Here is an 18657-nt window from a genome sequence, read left to right as displayed (position 1 = left end):
TAGAATGAAAAATGCATTTCCTTCTTATTTTCCTTTCCTTTCTCCAAACAAAATCCTTGATACAAAAGGGCGGATAATGTTATCTTTCATTTGGTTACTATCTTCACAATCAACATTATTAGTATTATTATCAACGCTAGCATTGACATTAATTTTATTGATCATTTGATCATTGTATCCCACTACCTCTAGTTTAGAAAAAATTATTTTAGTTATGCTTTGCCAGCTTTTCTCATTTGAGTTGCATGTGATGCAAACTGTGTCAATTTCCGTAATGGATCTAATTATATTTCTCAAACAAGAGGATGGACCAATTGGACTTGATTGTAAATATATTTGCTTACAAATTTATTTGATCTTTCAGAGAGAAAGATAGCATCATATCTGACTGCAATTGGACAGAAGTTTCTGTCTGCATACCGATCATGTGGAACCTACATAGCTTTTCTTACTATTCTTCTCACCGTGTACTCAGTCACACCTAATTATACATCATTTGGTTACGTTTTCTTCCTTCTACTGTGGATGATTGGAAGACAACTTGTGGAGAAGACTAGGCGGCGCCTTTGGTTCCCTCTGAAAATGTATGCAGTTGGAGTTTTTATATTCATTTACTGCTTGACTGTCTTCTTCAGCTTCAAGACAAGGTTTTCTAGGCTTATAGATCTTTGCTCAGCTTTTGGATTTAACCCAGAGGCTTCAATGTTGAAAAATGTTTGGGAATCGCTGGCTGTTTTAATTGTGATGCAACTGTATAGTTATGAGAGGAGACAGAGTAAATATTTCTGTTCAAGTGATCAAGCTGCATCTGAACTTGGAGATTTTGCTTTTGGTAAACGCCTTTTGATTCTGCACAGCGAGAAAATATTATTTTTTGCTTTATTGTATGCATCTTTGTCTCCAATCAGTGCATTTGGTTTTTTGTATCTTCTCGGCCTGGTCATTTGTTCAACTTTACCAAAAACTTCTCGGGTGCCACCAAAAATGTTTCTGGTTTATTCAGGATTTCTTTTGATGGTTGATTATCTTTTCCAGTTGTTGGGTCAGCAGGCTGAGATGTTCCCTGATCAGAAAAACTATTATTTGTCCTGTTTTTTGGGCCTGCGGGTGTTTGAGCCTGGTTTTCTGGGTCTAGAATCAGGCCTGAGAGGAAAGGTTTTGGTTATTTTTGCCTGTATACTTCGGTACAATGTCTTTTTTTGGTTGGGAAAGCTGCCAGGTGAGTTTAGAAACAGAGGAAAATGGGATGAACCTTGTGCTTTGTTTGACTCAGCAGAAGAAACCATGATTGAAGATTCTGTTCATGCCAATGAGGGTCAGCCATCTATGGATGGTAGTCCACTGTTAGAAAAACAAAAAGAAGTGACTAGCAACTTATGGCCCTTTTTTAATTTTGGAAAGCCCCAAGGTCAAGGCATTGTGTCATCTGACACAGGAGATTCAGAAGGCAGTATCACCAGAAAATATATATACAGATACATCTGGGGGAGTCCCAAGGAGAGTCATAAGTGGAATAAAAAGCGGATTCTTATCTTGAGAAAAGAGAGGTTTGAGATGCAGAAGACTGCTTTAAAAATATACATGAAATTTTGGATAGAAAATATGTTCAATCTCTTTGGCCTTGAGATTAACATGATTGCACTACTTCTCGCCAGCTTTGCAGTGTTGAATGCCATATCTTTGCTCTATATTGCATCACTAGCTGCTTGTGTTCTTTTACATCGACATGTCATAAGAAAACTATGGCCTTTATTTGTTTTCTCATTTGCTTCTGTTCTCACCATCGAGTACTTGGCCATTTGGTTGAATCTGATATCTTGGAAGCATCTGATCCCTGCAGAGGGAAAGGTGCCTTGTCATGATTGTTGGCGAAGTTCTAATAGCTATTTCAGCTATTGTAAAAAATGCTGGCTAGGTATTTCTTTCCAAACAATTCCTAATCCACTAGTTAATAGGCCAAGTTTACTTTATCCTCATTGTACTTAGTCATCAACTTTTTTTATCCCTTTCTCAAATAGCGCATGTCTAGAGTGAATGTTTTGTCATTGTTACATGCACACACACACACACACACACACACACATGTATTGGTAGTGCCATCTTGTGAATAAATTGATATTTAAATTTGCTTTGATTCTAGTTTTGGCTGATATAAAGGCTCTACCATGATCTTTTAATAGTTTTTTTTCATCTTGTGAATAAACTGATATTTAAATTTTAAGTGCATTGTGATGTTTGTGTGTGGTTTCTACTGGTTGTAGGTTTATAAATTTGTGAACTAAATGCAGAATAGGTTTTTAGTAGACTTTTAGTGTAGATTAGTTTTTGTTTCTTGTTTAGAATTGCTTAGGGTAGGTTGTGTGGGTTTTTAGTTTTTGTTTTATTGTCTATGTGAAATAAGTTTGCATCCAAAAAAGAGCAAAACCCAAACTTGTACAGTTGTACTTTGCCTATGTAACACAAATTATCTTTATACAAACAGCTGGTCCCAAGCCTATAAAAAGGAACGGGGTTGCGTTAGGTAGCTGACAGCTAGCGTAAAACTTGTCAGATCCTTGTATCATGAATCCTTACCAAATCAACTCGGGTTAAGGGAATAGACTTGGTCAATATAGAAGGAAGAGGGCTGAGAAGTTAGTTCAAGAAACTAGGATTAGATTAGCAACTTGGAATACAGGGATACTTATGAGCAAAAACATGGAAATAATGGAAACAATGTTTAGAACGAAAATTAACTTAATTTGCTTTCAAGAGACAAAATGGATAGGGGGGAAAACTAGAGAAATTGAAAAATCAGGATTTAAACTTTCGTAATCTAGAAAAGAGAAACATAAAAAATGGGTGGGAGTCATTGTGTACAAAGACCTAACAGATAATGTAGTAGTAGTAGATGTTAAAAGATAACGGGATAGGATCATTAAAATCAAGATAGCTCTAGGCCTGGATATAGTAAATGTCATTAGTGTGTATGCTCCCTAAATAGGCTTAGCAGAAAATCTCAAAAGACAATTTTAAGAAGTTATGGATAACAGAATGGTTTGAATTGTCCTCCCTTTTGAGAAGGTCTTTCATTATGTAGGCAAGACTACTAGTTATACAAGGAAACTTAAATCTGTACATGCTAATTACATAGAGTGATCTTAGGAAGCTATATATGGTAAGCGAGCTAATTTACATAAAGTGATTTTAGGAAGCTATACATGGTAAGCTAAATCTCCTCTCCAATTTATGAAAGTATATACAACCTAGATGAATAGCTATTAACAAGGCATAATTTATGGCCTTCTATTGAAATCCCCCCTAAAATTGATGTGGCTTATCCATAAGCATCAATTTGTTTGTAAGAAAATTATGCCGTTGCTGTGTGAGAGCCTTGGTGAAAATATCTGCCACTTGAAGATTGCTAGAAACATGAGGAAGAGAGATAGTCTAGGTTTCAAATGTCTCACGGATGAAGTGGCAATCAACCTTGATATGTTTAGTGCGTTCATGGAAGATGGGATTGGCTGAAATGTGAATGGAACTAGTATTATCTGCATGAAGAGAAGTTGGACCACCTGGAGAGAAGCCAAGTTCAGCCAATAGCCCTTGGAGCCAATGTATCTCAGCGCAAGCTTGGGACATGGCGGACTCAGTGGAGGACTTAGAAACACGGTCTTGTTTCTTGCTTTTCCAAGAAATAAAAGCTGGACCAAGATACATACACCGACCCATAGTAGAACGTCGAGTGTCACTACACCCGGCAAAATCAGCATCACTATATGCTACTGTTAAAGGTTGATATACTTTGTTGGCCCACAACCTAAAAGCTTAAGCTTTTTGGTAATGTGGTAATCTAACATGGTATCAGAGCTGGTTACCAGGAGGTCCTGGGTTCTAGTCTCGTAGCCCGCATTTATTCTATGGTATTTAAAAATTTATTGTGTGTTTATCTCTCCACGTGCTGTCGGGCTGCATGTGCGGGGGAGTGTTAAAGCTTGATATACATTGTTGGCCCACAAAGCTTTTAGGTAAAGTGGTAATCTAACAGCTACAAGATTAAGTGAAGTACCAGTAGGATAGAAAAGTCCCCGCAAAGCTGTGCCATGGACATAGCGAATGATTCGTCGAACTGCAGCCATGTGAAGGTGCCGAGGAGAAGCCATGAACTGACTAACCTGTTGGACTGCATAAGAAATATCAGGTCTAGTAATTGTAAGATAGACCAAGCTGCCAACCAGCATACGATAAGCTACAGGGTCTGATAACAAGTCACCCTCTTCTTTGCGCAGCTTGAGATTAAGTTCCATGGAAGTATCAAGGGGGTAGAGTCCTGGAGACCAGTAGCAGCCACCAAATCCTGGGCATACTTGTGCTGTGACAGAAAAATACCATATGAACCAGCAGTAATTTCTAGACTAAGAAAATATGTAAGAGATCCCAGATCCTTCATGTGAAAAGAGTCCTATAAATACTGCTGAGATCAAAACCGAATCAGTACCCGTGATGATTATGTCGTCAACATACACCAAGAGAATGACAACACCAATCTCAGTTTTGCGAAGAAACAAATATGAATCGACAACACCAATCTCAGTTTTGCGAAGAAACAAATATGAATCATACTTGCTTTTGAGAAAAAGCAAACTTGAGTAGGGTAGAAGTAAATTTCTCATACCATGCACAAGGGGCCTGTTTGAGACCATACAAGGAGTGACACATCTTGCACACTACCGAAGTAGGGGTGGAAAGTAAACCTGCAGGAGGATGCATATAAACATCTTCCTTGAAATCCCCGTGAAGAAAGGCATTCTTCACATCCATTTGGTGCAAACCCCAATTTTGAGAAGCAGCAATGGCCAAAATTGTGCGGAGCAAAAGTTTCCTCGTAATTTACTCCTTACTCTTGATTATTTCCAAGAGCTACTAAGCGGGCTTTATACCTCTCCAAACTACCATCAGACTTAACCTTAATAGAATAGACCCACTTACATCCAAGTGGAGTCACACCTGCAGGTGCAGACAGTGCAGAAGTAGTAGTACCTGCCATACGTGACGGGAATCCATAACGGTCAGGAGGACCAGATACTCTAGAGGAGCGGCACAAAGGAGCAGATGGCAAGACAGGAGCAGAAGGGGGCAGCACTGGAGGTCTCCGCTAGTATACCATGCTTGGCTGGAACTTTTCAACATGAGTACTAGGAGCACTAAAAGTGTCATCAAAAGAAGGCAAGAAAGCAATAGAAGAATCTGGTGAGGAAGACATTGGAAAGAACCATTGATTTTCAAAAAGAGCCAATCCTTGAAACACGAACCCGATTAGAGTTTGGATCATAGCATAAATAACCCTTTTGTGTGACACTATATCCCAAGAAGGCACAACGGATGGATTGAGCAGAAAGCTTGTTTCTGTCCAGTGGGGGAAGATGCATAAAGCATACACACCAAAAAATGTGAAGATTTGTATAGGTAGGATTGTGATGATAAAGCCTGAAATATGGAAATCCAAAACTTGGGAAGGAAGTCTATTTATAAGAAAAGTGCTTCTACCCAAAAGATAGGAGGAACCGAAGACTCAATGAGCATCGTTGGACAACATCTAAATGATGACGATTCTTCCGTTCAGATGCTCCATTTTGTGCTGGAGTATATGGACAAGAATGTTGAGAGATAATTCCTTTAGATTGCAAGAAAGATTGGAACTCATGAGACATATATTCCCCACCCGAGTCGGACCAAAGAATTTTAACAGCAGCTGAAAATTGAGTGTCAACAAGAGCTAAGAACAGTTTGAACATATGAAAAACTTCAGATTTGTGCAGCAAGAAATACACCCATGTATATCTGTTGTAGTCATCGATAAATGTCACAAAATATTTGTATTGGGCATGAGAAATAATAGGACTACTACCCCAGACATCACTATGAATGATCTCAAAACTGTGGGTGGCTCTACTTCCTTCAGAAGGAAAGGGTGAAGTCTTACTTTTGCCAAGTTTACAAGTTGCACAATCAGGAAACATAGTGAAAGAAGAATGCTCTTTATTATTCAATAGACCAGATTTCAACAAATAAGATAGAACCCTAGAATTAGGATGACCAAGGCGCTTATGCCAAACTACATTTGACACTCCAGACTTATTACAAAGTAAAGACAGTACAGAGAAAGAAGGTAAGCTTTGTGGAACAGGTAGTTGTAGAGAAAAGAGACGTTCTTGCATAGGCCCCTTCGCTATCAACTGCCCGGACATCTGATCCTGCACAACACAACCACCATGAGTAAAATGTACATCATAATTTTGGTCCACAAGCTGGCCAACAGAAACTAAATTCACAGAGAGATTAGGTGATACAAGAACATCCTTAAAGGAAGAAGATACATCTCCAACTGCGACAATGGGTAGAGCACCACCATTGGCTGTTTGAATATGTGAAGAGCCACAATATTCTCTGACATTACTTAATCCATGGAGAGAATTAGACATATGATTAGAAGCACCCGAGTCTAAGATCCAAGAGGGAGATGAAGAACCAGTACCTTGAAGACCCAATGCTGGAAATGCACTCACAATCATTTCTTGCACCGTTTCTCGAGTTAGAAAAGGTACCGGACGCAGAAAAGCAACAGCAGAAGTTGCAGCAGGCATAGCTGGCTGTAAGTCACCAGTAACAACAGCATGATAAACCTTGTTGGAGCGTGAAGGGCGAATAGTACAGTCCTTAATAATGTGCCCTGGCTGCTTGCAGTAATTACAAAATTTTTGAGGTCAGTTAGGGGCAATATGGGCATATTTCTTGCAACTATAGCACTGTGTGGTGCTCATGTCACGACTCTTCCCCTTGCCATGAGCAGCATAGGCAACTGAGACAGTATTAGAAGCAATACGAGACTGCTCCATAATATTCTGAGTATTGAGGCGTTGTTCAAGAGTTCTCCAAAACAGGCCTCCAAAGTCAGAACAGGATCTCTATTTACTAGAGAGGCACGAATAGATTCAAATTCAGGCCTCAATTTCATTAGAAATTGATCTCTTTGGCTGGTTTTGTGTATGTGTTGTACTGTTGCCAATCCTGCCTCCAATCCTTCTGCAGAGACCGTGGCTGTAAGCCTGTAACAAGGTCAGAATAATCATTCCAAAAAATCAGAAAACCATAGTAGTAGTCTTGAACTGATAGATCCCCTTGAGTATAGTATAGTTAGCAATGGCCAACTCAAGCTGGAAGCTCCTAGCATTGTTGTCTTGGTTATAGACTTGCTCGAGATATTTCCACATAGCCTTTGCAGACCTATGAGGATGCAGAGAAAGAATCAGATGTGGCTCCATAGAACCAAGAATCCAGGACATGATTTGATTATCTTTGGCATCCCAAGCTGCCTTGTCGACGACAGACCTTTCGGCAGTAGATCCCCCTTTGCTGCTGCCGTCTATATGTCCCCACAGCTCTTTACCCGTGAGAAAGGTCTCCAATTGAAACTCCCAAGCAGCATAATTTTTGCCAGTGAATCTGACACAAACATTATCTGATTTCTCCATAAGTACTGAGGCTATGACTGAGAAAAGTAGGACTGAGATTTCTTAGAGAATAGCTCTGATACCATAACAGAATGGATTGAATTTTCCTCTCTTTTGAGAAGGTCTTTCATTATATAGGCAACACTGCCAGTTATACAAGGAAACTTAAATCCGTACATGCTAATTACACAGAGTGATCTTAGGAAGCTATATATGGTAAGACAGCTAATTTACATAGAGTGATTTTAGGAAGCTATACATGGTAAGCTAAATCTCCTCTCCTATTTATGAAAGTATATACAGCCTAGATTTCAGTCACTTCTGAACAATTATTTAAGATTACGAAATTTTATGCTAGAGGGTTTTGGAAACTGCTGGAGATAGTACCATCTTTTGCCTTGATTTTTCCTAGCCCCAATTACTCAATTCAAGTTTCCATTTATTTTTTACTTTTAAAAGAATGTTTTTAATTCCCTATTTCTTGATGCTCCTTTGGGTTCTAGATTAACATATTTTTGTTGTCAAATAATCAAATGTCTACTTTTGGTAATCTACTTTTCTATCAAAATTTTTGTAATGGTGACTACAATATTTTATATAAATGGCATGGAATATGGCATTGTGTGATTTCATTTCATGTGGGTTCAGTGCATTTTATCCATGCTTCTTTTAATGAGAACAATCTTTCTCATGTGTTAAAAGTCTAATTGCCCTGTTATTATCTTTTTTTCTGCAGGAATCATAGTTGATGATCCTCGAATGCTTATCAGCTATTATATGGTTTTTATGCTAGCATGTTTCAAACTCCGTGCCGATCACTTGTCCAGTCTGTCAGGTTCATGTACATATCGCAAAGTGTTGTCTCAAATTAAGAATGCATCTGTATTGAGTGATCTCTCATTTGAAACAAAAAGCATGTGGACGTTTCTTGACTACCTGAGGCTTTACAGTTACTGTCACTTGCTGGATCTTGTTCTTGCTTTGATTTTGATTACAGGAACCCTTGAGTATGATATTCTTCACCTTGGATACCTTGGGTTTGCTCTGGTCTTTTTCCGAATGAGACTTGAAATATTAAAGAAGAGAAATGAAATCTTCAAATTCTTGCGAATGTACAACTTTGCTTTAATTGTTTTTTCTCTTGCCTATCAATCTCCTTTTGTTGGGGACTTGAATGAGCGGAAATTTGAAACAATGGATTATTTATTTGAGGTGACTGGGTTTTACAAATATGATTATGGATTTCGGATTACATCAAGATCAGCCCTGGTTGAGATTGTCATATTTATGCTGGTGTCACTACAGTCATATATGTTTTCATCTCTGGAGTTTGATTATGTGTCTAAGTATCTTGAAGCAGAGCAGATTGGTGCCATAGTTTGTGAGCAGGAAAAACGAGCTGCTTGGAAGACTGCACAGTTGCAACACATTCGTAAGTCTGAAGAGCAGAAGCGCCTGCGTAATTTGCAAGTGGAGAAGATGAAATCTGAGATGCTTAACCTACAAATCCAGCTTCAGAGTATGAGCACAACTGCAACCTGTGTTAACAATTCTCCTGAAAATGAAGATCTTGGAAAGAGAAGGATCTCTCCTCTAAATTCGTGTAGGGAGAATAGCATCCTAGATAAAGAAGAAAATGATTTCAAGAAGCATGATGTTGTTGCTGACTCTATAATGCCTTTCAATGTGCATGAATCTCCAAAAAGTATCAGAGCCAAAAGTCCAACAGCAGTGGAGTCCTTGAGATATTCTGTGAATGCACATCATGAAATTAAGGAAGTGAAGGAGAAAGCTGAGTTTTTGCATTCAGAGAGAAGGGAGGAAAAATTCCATTCTAAGGAAAACCCATTAATTTCGGCAGTACACCTTATTGGTGACGGAGTTTCTCAAGTACAGTCTCTTGGTAATCTGGCAGTTAACAATATAGTGAATTTCTTGAATATAGAAAATGAAGAATTGAATTCAAATGAGCATTCCTCTGAGGATGAGTTTTATGATGAAATAGAAAGTCAGAGCATGGCTGGTGAACAGTTGGAGCAGACATTTTCTCTGCAATCTGGTAGTGAGAGGACCATGTCTGATGCTGCGTGCCTGCAAATCAGTATAATATTCCGTTACATGTGGGCACAAATGCGGTCAAATAATGATGTTGTTTGTTATTGTTGTTTTGTTTTGATATTCCTGTGGAACTTCAGTATGCTTTCTATGGTTTATCTTGCGGCTCTTTTCTTGTATGCTCTTTGTGTAAATACTGGCCCAAGTTACATGTTCTGGGTTATTATGCTCATATACACCGAGGTTTGTATTTTGCTTCAATATGTATATCAAATCATCATCCAACACTGTGGGCTGAGCATCAATATGAGCTTTCTTCATGAATTAGGATTCCCTGCACATAAGATCAGGTCATCTTTTGTTATCAGCAACTTGCCACTTTTTTTGGTTTACTTTTTTACTCTCTTGCAGTCCTCCATATCTACCAGAGATGGTGAATTTAGTTTTGGTCGAAAAAGAAATCACTACCAAGAAGAAATATTGATGGGTTGCAGCTGTGGGGAGAGGATCCAAAGACTACTATCCCCCATAAGAAATACATTGAGGCTGTTGACTAGGAGCCTTTATAGGTATTGGGAATCAGTGACACAGGGAGCAGAAACTCCACCTTACTTTGTGCAGTTGTCTATGGAAGTTAAATTGTGGCCTGAGGATGGGATTCAGCCAGAGAGAATTGAGTCTGGAATAAATAATTTGCTCAAGATCATTCATGGTAGGAGATGCAAGGAGAAGAACATAAATCATTTACACTCCCCTAGTAGGGTTCGTGTTCAGAGCATTGAAAGAAGTCCAGAAAGCCCTTATGTGGCTGTAGCCGTTTTTGAGGTTGTATATGCTTCCCCTTCAACCCAATATACCTCAGTGGAATGGTACAAGTCACTAACACCAGCTGCTGATGTAGCTAATGAGATTCTAAAAGCACAGCGTGCTGGGATTTTCAGGCAAATAAGATTTCCATACCCTATTCTCTCTGTGATTGGGGGAGGGAGAAGAGAAATTGATCTGTATGCCTACATGTTTTGTGCAGATCTGGCTGTTTTCTTCTTGGTTGCCATTTTCTACCAATCGGTCATAAAAAACAATAGTGAGTTTCTCGAAGTCTATCAGCTTGAAGATCAATTCCCAAAAGAGTTTGTATTTATCCTAATGGTAAATTTCTCCCTTCCGTACTATATTCATAATGTAAAGTGTATTTATAGTATTTTTGTTTGAACTCATTTTTTTTTAATTGTACCTTAATCTTAGCATTTTAGGACGCAAATCTGTTAGCCCAAACTAAGGAATATGAAGAGTGAGAAAGAGTAATTTGACTAGAGGTAGGGGGAAGCGGACGGGTGGACCTAAGAAAAATTGGATTGAGTTTAAAAAGGATTTAATTTTTTAGTGAACAAAAAAAAAAAAATTGTATCAGAGTGAGAAATAGGAAAGAAATACAGTGAAGGGAAGGTGAAAAGGAAGGTGTATATTCCCAAGAGGGGGGATGAATTGGGAATTTAAAATTTCTTTATACCCTCTTTAATTAATTCTTTCTTAACTCTTTTTGGTTTCAGCTAACAAACGTACAAAGTTGGTTTACAATCACAAGTTTAGCGGAAAATTAATTTAGTCATAAACCTTTATGTATGAGAGTTCTAACTTGAATACTTCTTTCAGCAATTTAGTTCAAACCAAGATTCCCAAAACAAGATTCACAATATAGAATGAATTCAGCATTGCTTCCAAGATTTAGCACTCAAGTAACTCAAAGTAGAGTTTAAGTATGTAGCTGATAAAAGCCCTGTATTAGTGAACTTGATTTCTCAATATTAAGCACAATGTAAATTTCCAACACTCTTCCAAAAACTCAGAATTTAATTAAACTTTCAATTAATGGGTCTTGGGTGTTAATCAATCAACGTACTACTCCCTTATGGTTTCCGCAATATGATCAACCAACATACTCCCTTTTCGGTTTTTGCAATCCCAAGGTCAAATTAATTTTCAGTTTATTTGTAATTCAATCCATGTAGTTTATATGAACAGAAAAATTAAATTCTAACCATACAGTTTATATGAGCTGAAAATTAAATGAGAGTAGGGAAGAGAGTGAGACACGAGTTTTACGAGGTTCGACTATACCCTCCTACGTCCTTGCCTTAGGCAAACACACCCAAGGATTCCACTATACCACTCCTTTACGGGTAGGAGCAACCTTACACACTCCTTTGACGGGAAGGAGTAGCCTTACAATCTCTCCTTCAATAGGCTAGAGTTTGCCTCTGCAAACGATACCCCATGCTTGGTCCAACAACGATTCAAAGACTTGAACCGTCTAAAAAAATTAGAAACAAATTTGGTGTACAAATTTGGAAACTTCTTGTCAAGGTCTTAAATTTCGATTTCGACTCAAATTTCGAAGCTCCAAAAGAACGGAAATTTCGACGGAAATTTCGATTTGAAAAAATAACGGAAACTAGTAGTAAAGCATGGAATTCTTTGTGAAACTTTAGAAATAGTTAACAAATATAATAATATAAGTTTTAAGACTAATATATTACAAATTAAATACATCTATGTTTTGTATAGGGTGGAAAAGTTGTAAAATAGTATGTGTATCAAACATGTTTGTAAGATAATGTACATTAAACAGATTCAGTTAATGCAAATGAAATTCATAATTCATTTAAATATTATTTATTATACAAATATTGATAATTTAGACCTGAATGGTTAAATAAAATATTACTATAAGTTTATTTTTTCATATAATTTCAAAAGTACTTGTGGTAACCTTTTGTTTCAATAAAATAAATTAAAAGAGAAATTTTACTTCAGTCTTGAATCTCTCGTTTGAATTTTGACGAAATTTCATTGTATAGTTAAAATTTCGACAAATTTCGCTAAAATTTCGAGGTTTCGATAAATTTCGGATGATTTGTTGAGATTTCGACGGAAATTATGCAAGATGGAAATCGACAGACATTTCGATTTCGAGGGTGACGGAAATCGGAAATTTCGACTGAAATTTCGATAATTTCGTGGAAATTTAAGACCATGCTTCCTGTTATATGTAAAATTTGAAATCTCGAAGAGTTAGTCGACTGGGAATAAAGAGTCAATCGCCTGGATTCATTAAAACACTGAAAATTTCAAACTCAGCAAGGAGTCAGTTGACTGGGAACAATTAGTCAGTTGCCTGGGTCCTCTCGGGTTCTCTCAAAATCAATCTATTTATTTGTCAGTCGCCTAGACAGACAAAAAACTTGATTTTTCATTTTATTTCCAATTTCTTTTTGCTCTTTTGCTTTCCCCAAAATAATTTAAGATCTTTGAAAAATATTTTCCGGGGTTTTTCAAAACATGTTCTCTAAGTCGATGAGTTTCCTAATTAGCTTCAAATTCAATCAAATTATCATTTGAATGAAGTACTTACATAGAGACTCTCTTAAGATTTAATTCTATTCTAAGCTTGGAGTCTTCATGCTTGTCATTTGTTTAGTCCATCTTGCCTCTGAGCTTCAATTCTCTAAGCTTCCATCAATTCTCTAAGCTTTCATCAAGGTGTCTTTGGAATATGTTCTTTGAGCTTTCATTTCTTTTTCATGTATTCTTGCAATGAGCTTTGTGATAACTTTGAACTTGAGCTTAAAAACTTGATTCTTGAAGTATCATCACTTTCAACAAAACATGTTAAATTACCTTTTATTTGTTATCATCAAAACAAAATTAGTAGGCCGTGTTAGGCGAACAGAAGGATGGAGAACAAGCTATTTGAGAACAAGTCAATGATAACAAGAAATGCAAGAAAAGAAAGATAACTACAAAACAACTTTGCTGATGCACAGCACTCCAATCCCTCTGCATGTCTTCTAGAGACACATTTCTAGAAAATCCCTTTGCAGAGCACCAGAAATGCTAGAAAAGACCACTCTTCTCTAGACCAAGTGATGAGAAGCGGTGACACCCTAAAAAAATATGGCATTCCTCTAACCAAATATACCAATGATGGCCTCCAACTTTCAGATGTTGCCTTGGATTGAGCAGAATGGCGCAAAGGATTTATATAGCTAAGCCCTTGTAATGGGGACTTATGGCTTTGTTGTTGCTGTTGTTCTAGTTTTGATGGCTGCATTTTCTGTCAAGGGTGTATTCTGAGATTTGGATTTTGAAAAAAAAAAATTAACACTAAGTTAGGGCTGCAAACGAGTCGAGCTGAGCTTCAGCATGCTCAGGCTCGGTTTGGTGGAGCCAGAGCTCAGCTTGCGCTTGGGCTCGGCTCAGTTCGAGCTCAAAAGTTGGGAAGCTAGAGCTCGAGCTTGGGCTCGGGCTCAGTCTAAAATTTTATAAATGATCTAATAAAATAGTTTCATCTACCTATTTTGTTTGGGTTAGAATTTGTGCCTTTTTCCTTGGGCAATTGGTCCAATATTGGACCCTTGGGCTTGGGTCAACTTAACAAGCCTATTAACGAGCTCATTACCGAGCCCCTTAACGATCCTAATAAATGAGCCCATTTGAGCTAGTTATCGAGCTGCTCACGAGTCAAAACGAGCCAAGCCCGGCTGTGCTCACATTGGCTCATTGCAAACCGAGTCTCAAAATTAGGCTCGGGACTCACTCATTTAGATAATGAATGAGACCAAACGAGCCCTTAACAAGCTGAGCTCCTGAGCTGCTCATGAGCGGCTTGGTTCGTTTGCAGCCCTACACTTAGTACACAAAGCTTCCACACCGTCAGTGTCTGGCATAGTGGACTTGTAGCAAATGATCATAGTATAGTTTTTTATTTTTTTATAACACCTTTCAAGGTGATTGATTTTCTGTTCTTCGGGCTGGAATCCTTTTGATGCCCTTTCAATAAAATTTCCTTTACCAATAAAAAAAATCAGGGTTTAGCTATGATAAGATGCACACAATCTGACCTCCATGCTTGGAGAGACTGCTTTTGTGATTTGAACCTGAGGTTTGGACATCCTTAGTTCCTTACTGTTTCTGTGATTCTGAGACTTGGATTGAATGAAGAAAAATGATATAACTCACTAAAGCAATCAATTGTAATGGGATGCCTAGACATGCCCACTTGAACTCTTTTACTGAGTGTATATATGACTTAAACTAGAATGAGTTGTATTATTGTATTTAAGTTTACAAAGGCGCAACTCTTTTCCTGGTTTTTCTTGTGCTTAATTTATTAAATCACCATATATCCTGGAAAACTTAAGTATTAGGAATTACGCTCAACATGGATACCTTCTATCCAATTTTCCACCTTAGCTGCAACACTGTTTTGCATGTGAACTTGGATGGGTGCACAAAATGCAAGCAGGTTGAAACACATTTTAACAAATACAATGGGGAACGAACACAGATATTAGACTTGAACCCATGACCTGGTGCAATGAGAAATCCAATCCTTTTAGCCACCAGTTATACCAAAAGCTTAACTGCCAGGAATTGGGTGCAACATTGTATAAAGCTGCACAGCATAATTGATCTGGCATGACAAGTCGAAAAGAACTTTATTATTTTAGATGCAAGTTGTCTTGACCAAGGAAAGTTGTATTTTCTGAATGATTTGGTTCTTTAGTGAGTCTGAAATATTTCATTTAGCTTTCTAAAGTGGAAAAAGTGGTTCTTGCAGATAATCTTCTTTTTGATTGTTCTTGATCGTGTCATTTACCTTTGTTCTTTTGCGACGGGGAAAGTCATCTTCTATCTTTTCAACCTTGTCCTCTTCACATACTCGGTCACAAGATATGCTTGGTATATGGAACCTTCACATCAACGTGCCGGAAGATTAGCTCTTCGTGCTATTTATCTCACAAAAGCAATTTCCCTAGCACTGCAGGCCATACAAATCAGATATGGCATTCCCCATAAAAGCACCTTGTATCGGCAGTTTTTGACCAGTAGTATTTCACAAATTAATTTTCTGGGTTTCCGAATTTATCGTGCTTTGCCATTCCTCTACGAACTGAGATGTGTACTTGACTGGTCTTGCACAACAACGTCTTTGACTATGTATGATTGGTTGAAGGTGAGTTTATTGTAGATTTTTTTTTTTTTTTTTAAATTTCACCAGTACATATTTTCCATCATTTTATGGTTGCTGTAAGGTGGTACTAATATCTCCATATTTGTTGTTGTTGCTGTCGTGTTTATAAGTGAGACAACTTTTTAGAGTTCTCAAATTTCAGTGACAGCAGAATGGTGGGGGCATTTGTGAACCATGATTGTGTAACATAAGTGGTCATATTGGATTAATTATATGAGTAATGATTTAGTGTTTGGATGTTATATTGTCAAATTTTTGTTTGTAGCCAAAATAATCATAACAAATGTCACTATAGCATTGTTAACATAATTATGAATGATAACAAGGACAAAAGCTAAAATTTTCATAATCAAATTTCTTAGAAGTTGCTGTAAGGCTACTCATAGGAAGCATGGTTATGGGTCATTTTTTATGTTTGAAATTGTGATTTCTTAATTATGGTGGCATTTACATGGTTTGCAAATATATTCAAGCATTATGATCACTAAGAGAATTTGTTTTATAAGTGGGCCATTTTGCAAATGGCGACTGCATATGAAGCCACAATGCATAAAGATCAATAAGTTTGTTCATTATTAGTATGTGACCAAATTGATGAGAATTCTCATGACAACATTTCAATTTCTAATTACTTGTTAAGTCTGTTCTCCCACATTTGCATAGATTGTCTAGTTTTACGACTTGTGAAATGAAGTGGCATTAGGTGATGATTAGTGGTAGTACTTACCATAAAGTATTTTTCATTAGAGTAGAGTCAAATGGTAGAACCACGTATTCTTCATATGTGTAAGAATGATCCCTATCAATGTTATACAAGGCAAGGGCATAAGGTGAGGCATTTTAAATCTTAAGAAGCAAGGCGTGGGCCTTAAGGGGTTGGGGTGTAAGCCTTTTTAGAATTCTATTTTAGATAAAATATGTAATAGATTATAGATATTTTAAAACGAAAGAAAAAATGAAGAAAATCAAAACTATAAATGTAAAAGGAAATATCAAATATAAGTTGCAAGCAACATGTTGGCCATTCAAAAATTTCTAACATGAATTCATAACATAACTCATGGCAAGAGAGTTATTTTTGAGATCTAAGATACAACTCTCAATTATTTTGAAAAGGATGAGGTTCAAGAGTCTTAGAAATCAACTCATATTATGACATTCCTTTTGTATAAACATGGAGTTAAAATTCTCCAGCCAAACCTAACTTGAGAACCACACCCAAAATGCGTAAGCTTAAATTGAAAAGGCGTGAAAGGCGTGCTTTTTGTATAAATGCACAAGCCTCAGTATGTAATGTGTTAGCCTTCTTTGGATTTGGTGTTTTAGATTGAGACTCAAGGCATTTTAGGCATGCCTTGCCTTGAGGAAAGCCCCAAGGCGAGCCTCAATTGAGCCTTTTAAAGCATTGATCTCTATGCATTCATTATATAGATAAACTATGATGGAAATTTTATACATAACCTGGAGCATAGGTTTTATTGTTATTTTTATTGTCTTATGGGCAATTTTGTTTAAATAAGGTTATTTATTATCATTATATTTTAATTTAAGCAACAAACTTTGATTAGATTACATGTATGCTTATTTCTGAATCTGATTTGAGCTTTTTCCTTAGCTGGAGGATATTCATGCAAGCTTGTTTCTTGTCAAATGCGATGTCAATTTGAATAGAGCTAGACATCAACAAGGACAAAAGCAGACCAGAATGACTAAATTCTGCAATGGCATATGCTTATTCTTTATATTGATATGTGTTATATGGGCTCCTATGCTGGTAAGAAATCGTATGACCAAATTGAAAATTCATTAAAGTAAAACTAATACTTGAAATTCTTTTTGCAGCAAGTCTTGTGTTGAAATTCAGATGATGCTACTCTAGTCCTACTCTATTTTGCAATGATGGACTTTTTTAGTGTGATAACTTGCACAATTGTTTGAAAATTTCTTTGTTGTAATTGTATATGGTTGGAAATGCGTGAAACCAAAATGCTTACTGACTAGGTAAATATGGTTAGTAATCAATGCTAGATGGCATGGAAAAGATCTATCAAGGATTCCATTTCATTCTCACATAGTCTAAGGGGGAATTGAGATGCTAAGGAACATCTTGTGTTTTCTCTCTCTCTCTCTTGAATCTCAGTATATCTAGCTTTGACGAGTGCAAGCTTACATTTATATATTCCATTAGCGATTCAGTTGCATAAAACTTTTTTGAAATTCTGATAGTGTTTTCATGGATTTATTTTTCCATTCTTCTTTTATTTTCAACCACAATGCTACTAGTAGGACCTTTACAGGATGGTGTGAATTGAGCCCTCCTTATAGATCATGACTTGACAATGACAACCAAACCAAGTCTAGTGCTTTGTGATTAGCCCTCTTTTCATATTCCATATGGTTTTCTTTGAGTAACTAGACATCATTGCGTACCATGTGTTTCTACTTTACCATTCTAACACATCAACTAGGGTGTCTTCTCTCACCAAAGCCCATGTGTTTTGACCATTTTTGTGATGTTCACCCATGACTATCAAGTTTGTAACCAGATAACCCAAGCCCAATGTCTTATCCCTGTCTGCTATCCTGCCTTTATTGCCAAAGAGTATAAGATAAGGAGGGAAAGCTTGACTTTAGACACTTTCAGTTACTAGTGAAATAATTCTTCTACTACGGATGTAGATTTGTAGTTGACCTTTTCCTTTTCTTGGTCAATTCTAAGTTCTAATAACTGAATCTTTTTTTTCTAAATTATATCCTTCTTGACTAGCCACCAACATCCATCTTAACATTATTTCTTTGTTATGCTTTACTAAGACATGTTTCTCAACCATCTAGCACCTGGTGCTTTGGTGGTGGTGCCGTGTTCACTTGAATTTGAACCAGCTAATGAACAACCCACTCAAGTCTTAAAGAATTCCCACACTTGGGGAGGTTGTCCAAATTAAATCTTAAAAGGAAGAAGGATTTGGGGTAATCGTGCACATTATTTATCTTTTTTTAATAAATGTGCTCGATTCTTTTCATATCCATTTGGGGAGTGATAAAATAATTTGGAATTTAGATTCTTTTAGGGAT

The 18657-nt window shown here is 37.1% G+C and overlaps 1 protein-coding gene across 1 annotated transcript in view; it reads left to right on the top strand.

The window, feature by feature from the left end:
- LOC131152927 (piezo-type mechanosensitive ion channel homolog) overlaps window positions 1–18657 on the top strand; it is a 129358-nt gene that overhangs the window by 54206 nt on the left and 56495 nt on the right. Inside the window, exons 14-17 of the mRNA XM_058104890.1 lie at window positions 365–1915; window positions 8230–10697; window positions 15169–15564; window positions 17198–17356. Coding sequence (XP_057960873.1) covers window positions 365–1915; window positions 8230–10697; window positions 15169–15564; window positions 17198–17356 — 4574 coding nt within the window. The remainder of the gene's footprint in view (window positions 1–364; window positions 1916–8229; window positions 10698–15168; window positions 15565–17197; window positions 17357–18657) is intronic.

Source organism: Malania oleifera, chromosome 4 (genome assembly GCF_029873635.1).
Source record: "Malania oleifera isolate guangnan ecotype guangnan chromosome 4, ASM2987363v1, whole genome shotgun sequence".
NCBI classification, from domain to species: Eukaryota; Viridiplantae; Streptophyta; class Magnoliopsida; order Santalales; family Ximeniaceae; genus Malania; species Malania oleifera.
This window is presented reverse-complemented; position numbering and strand designations above follow the sequence as displayed.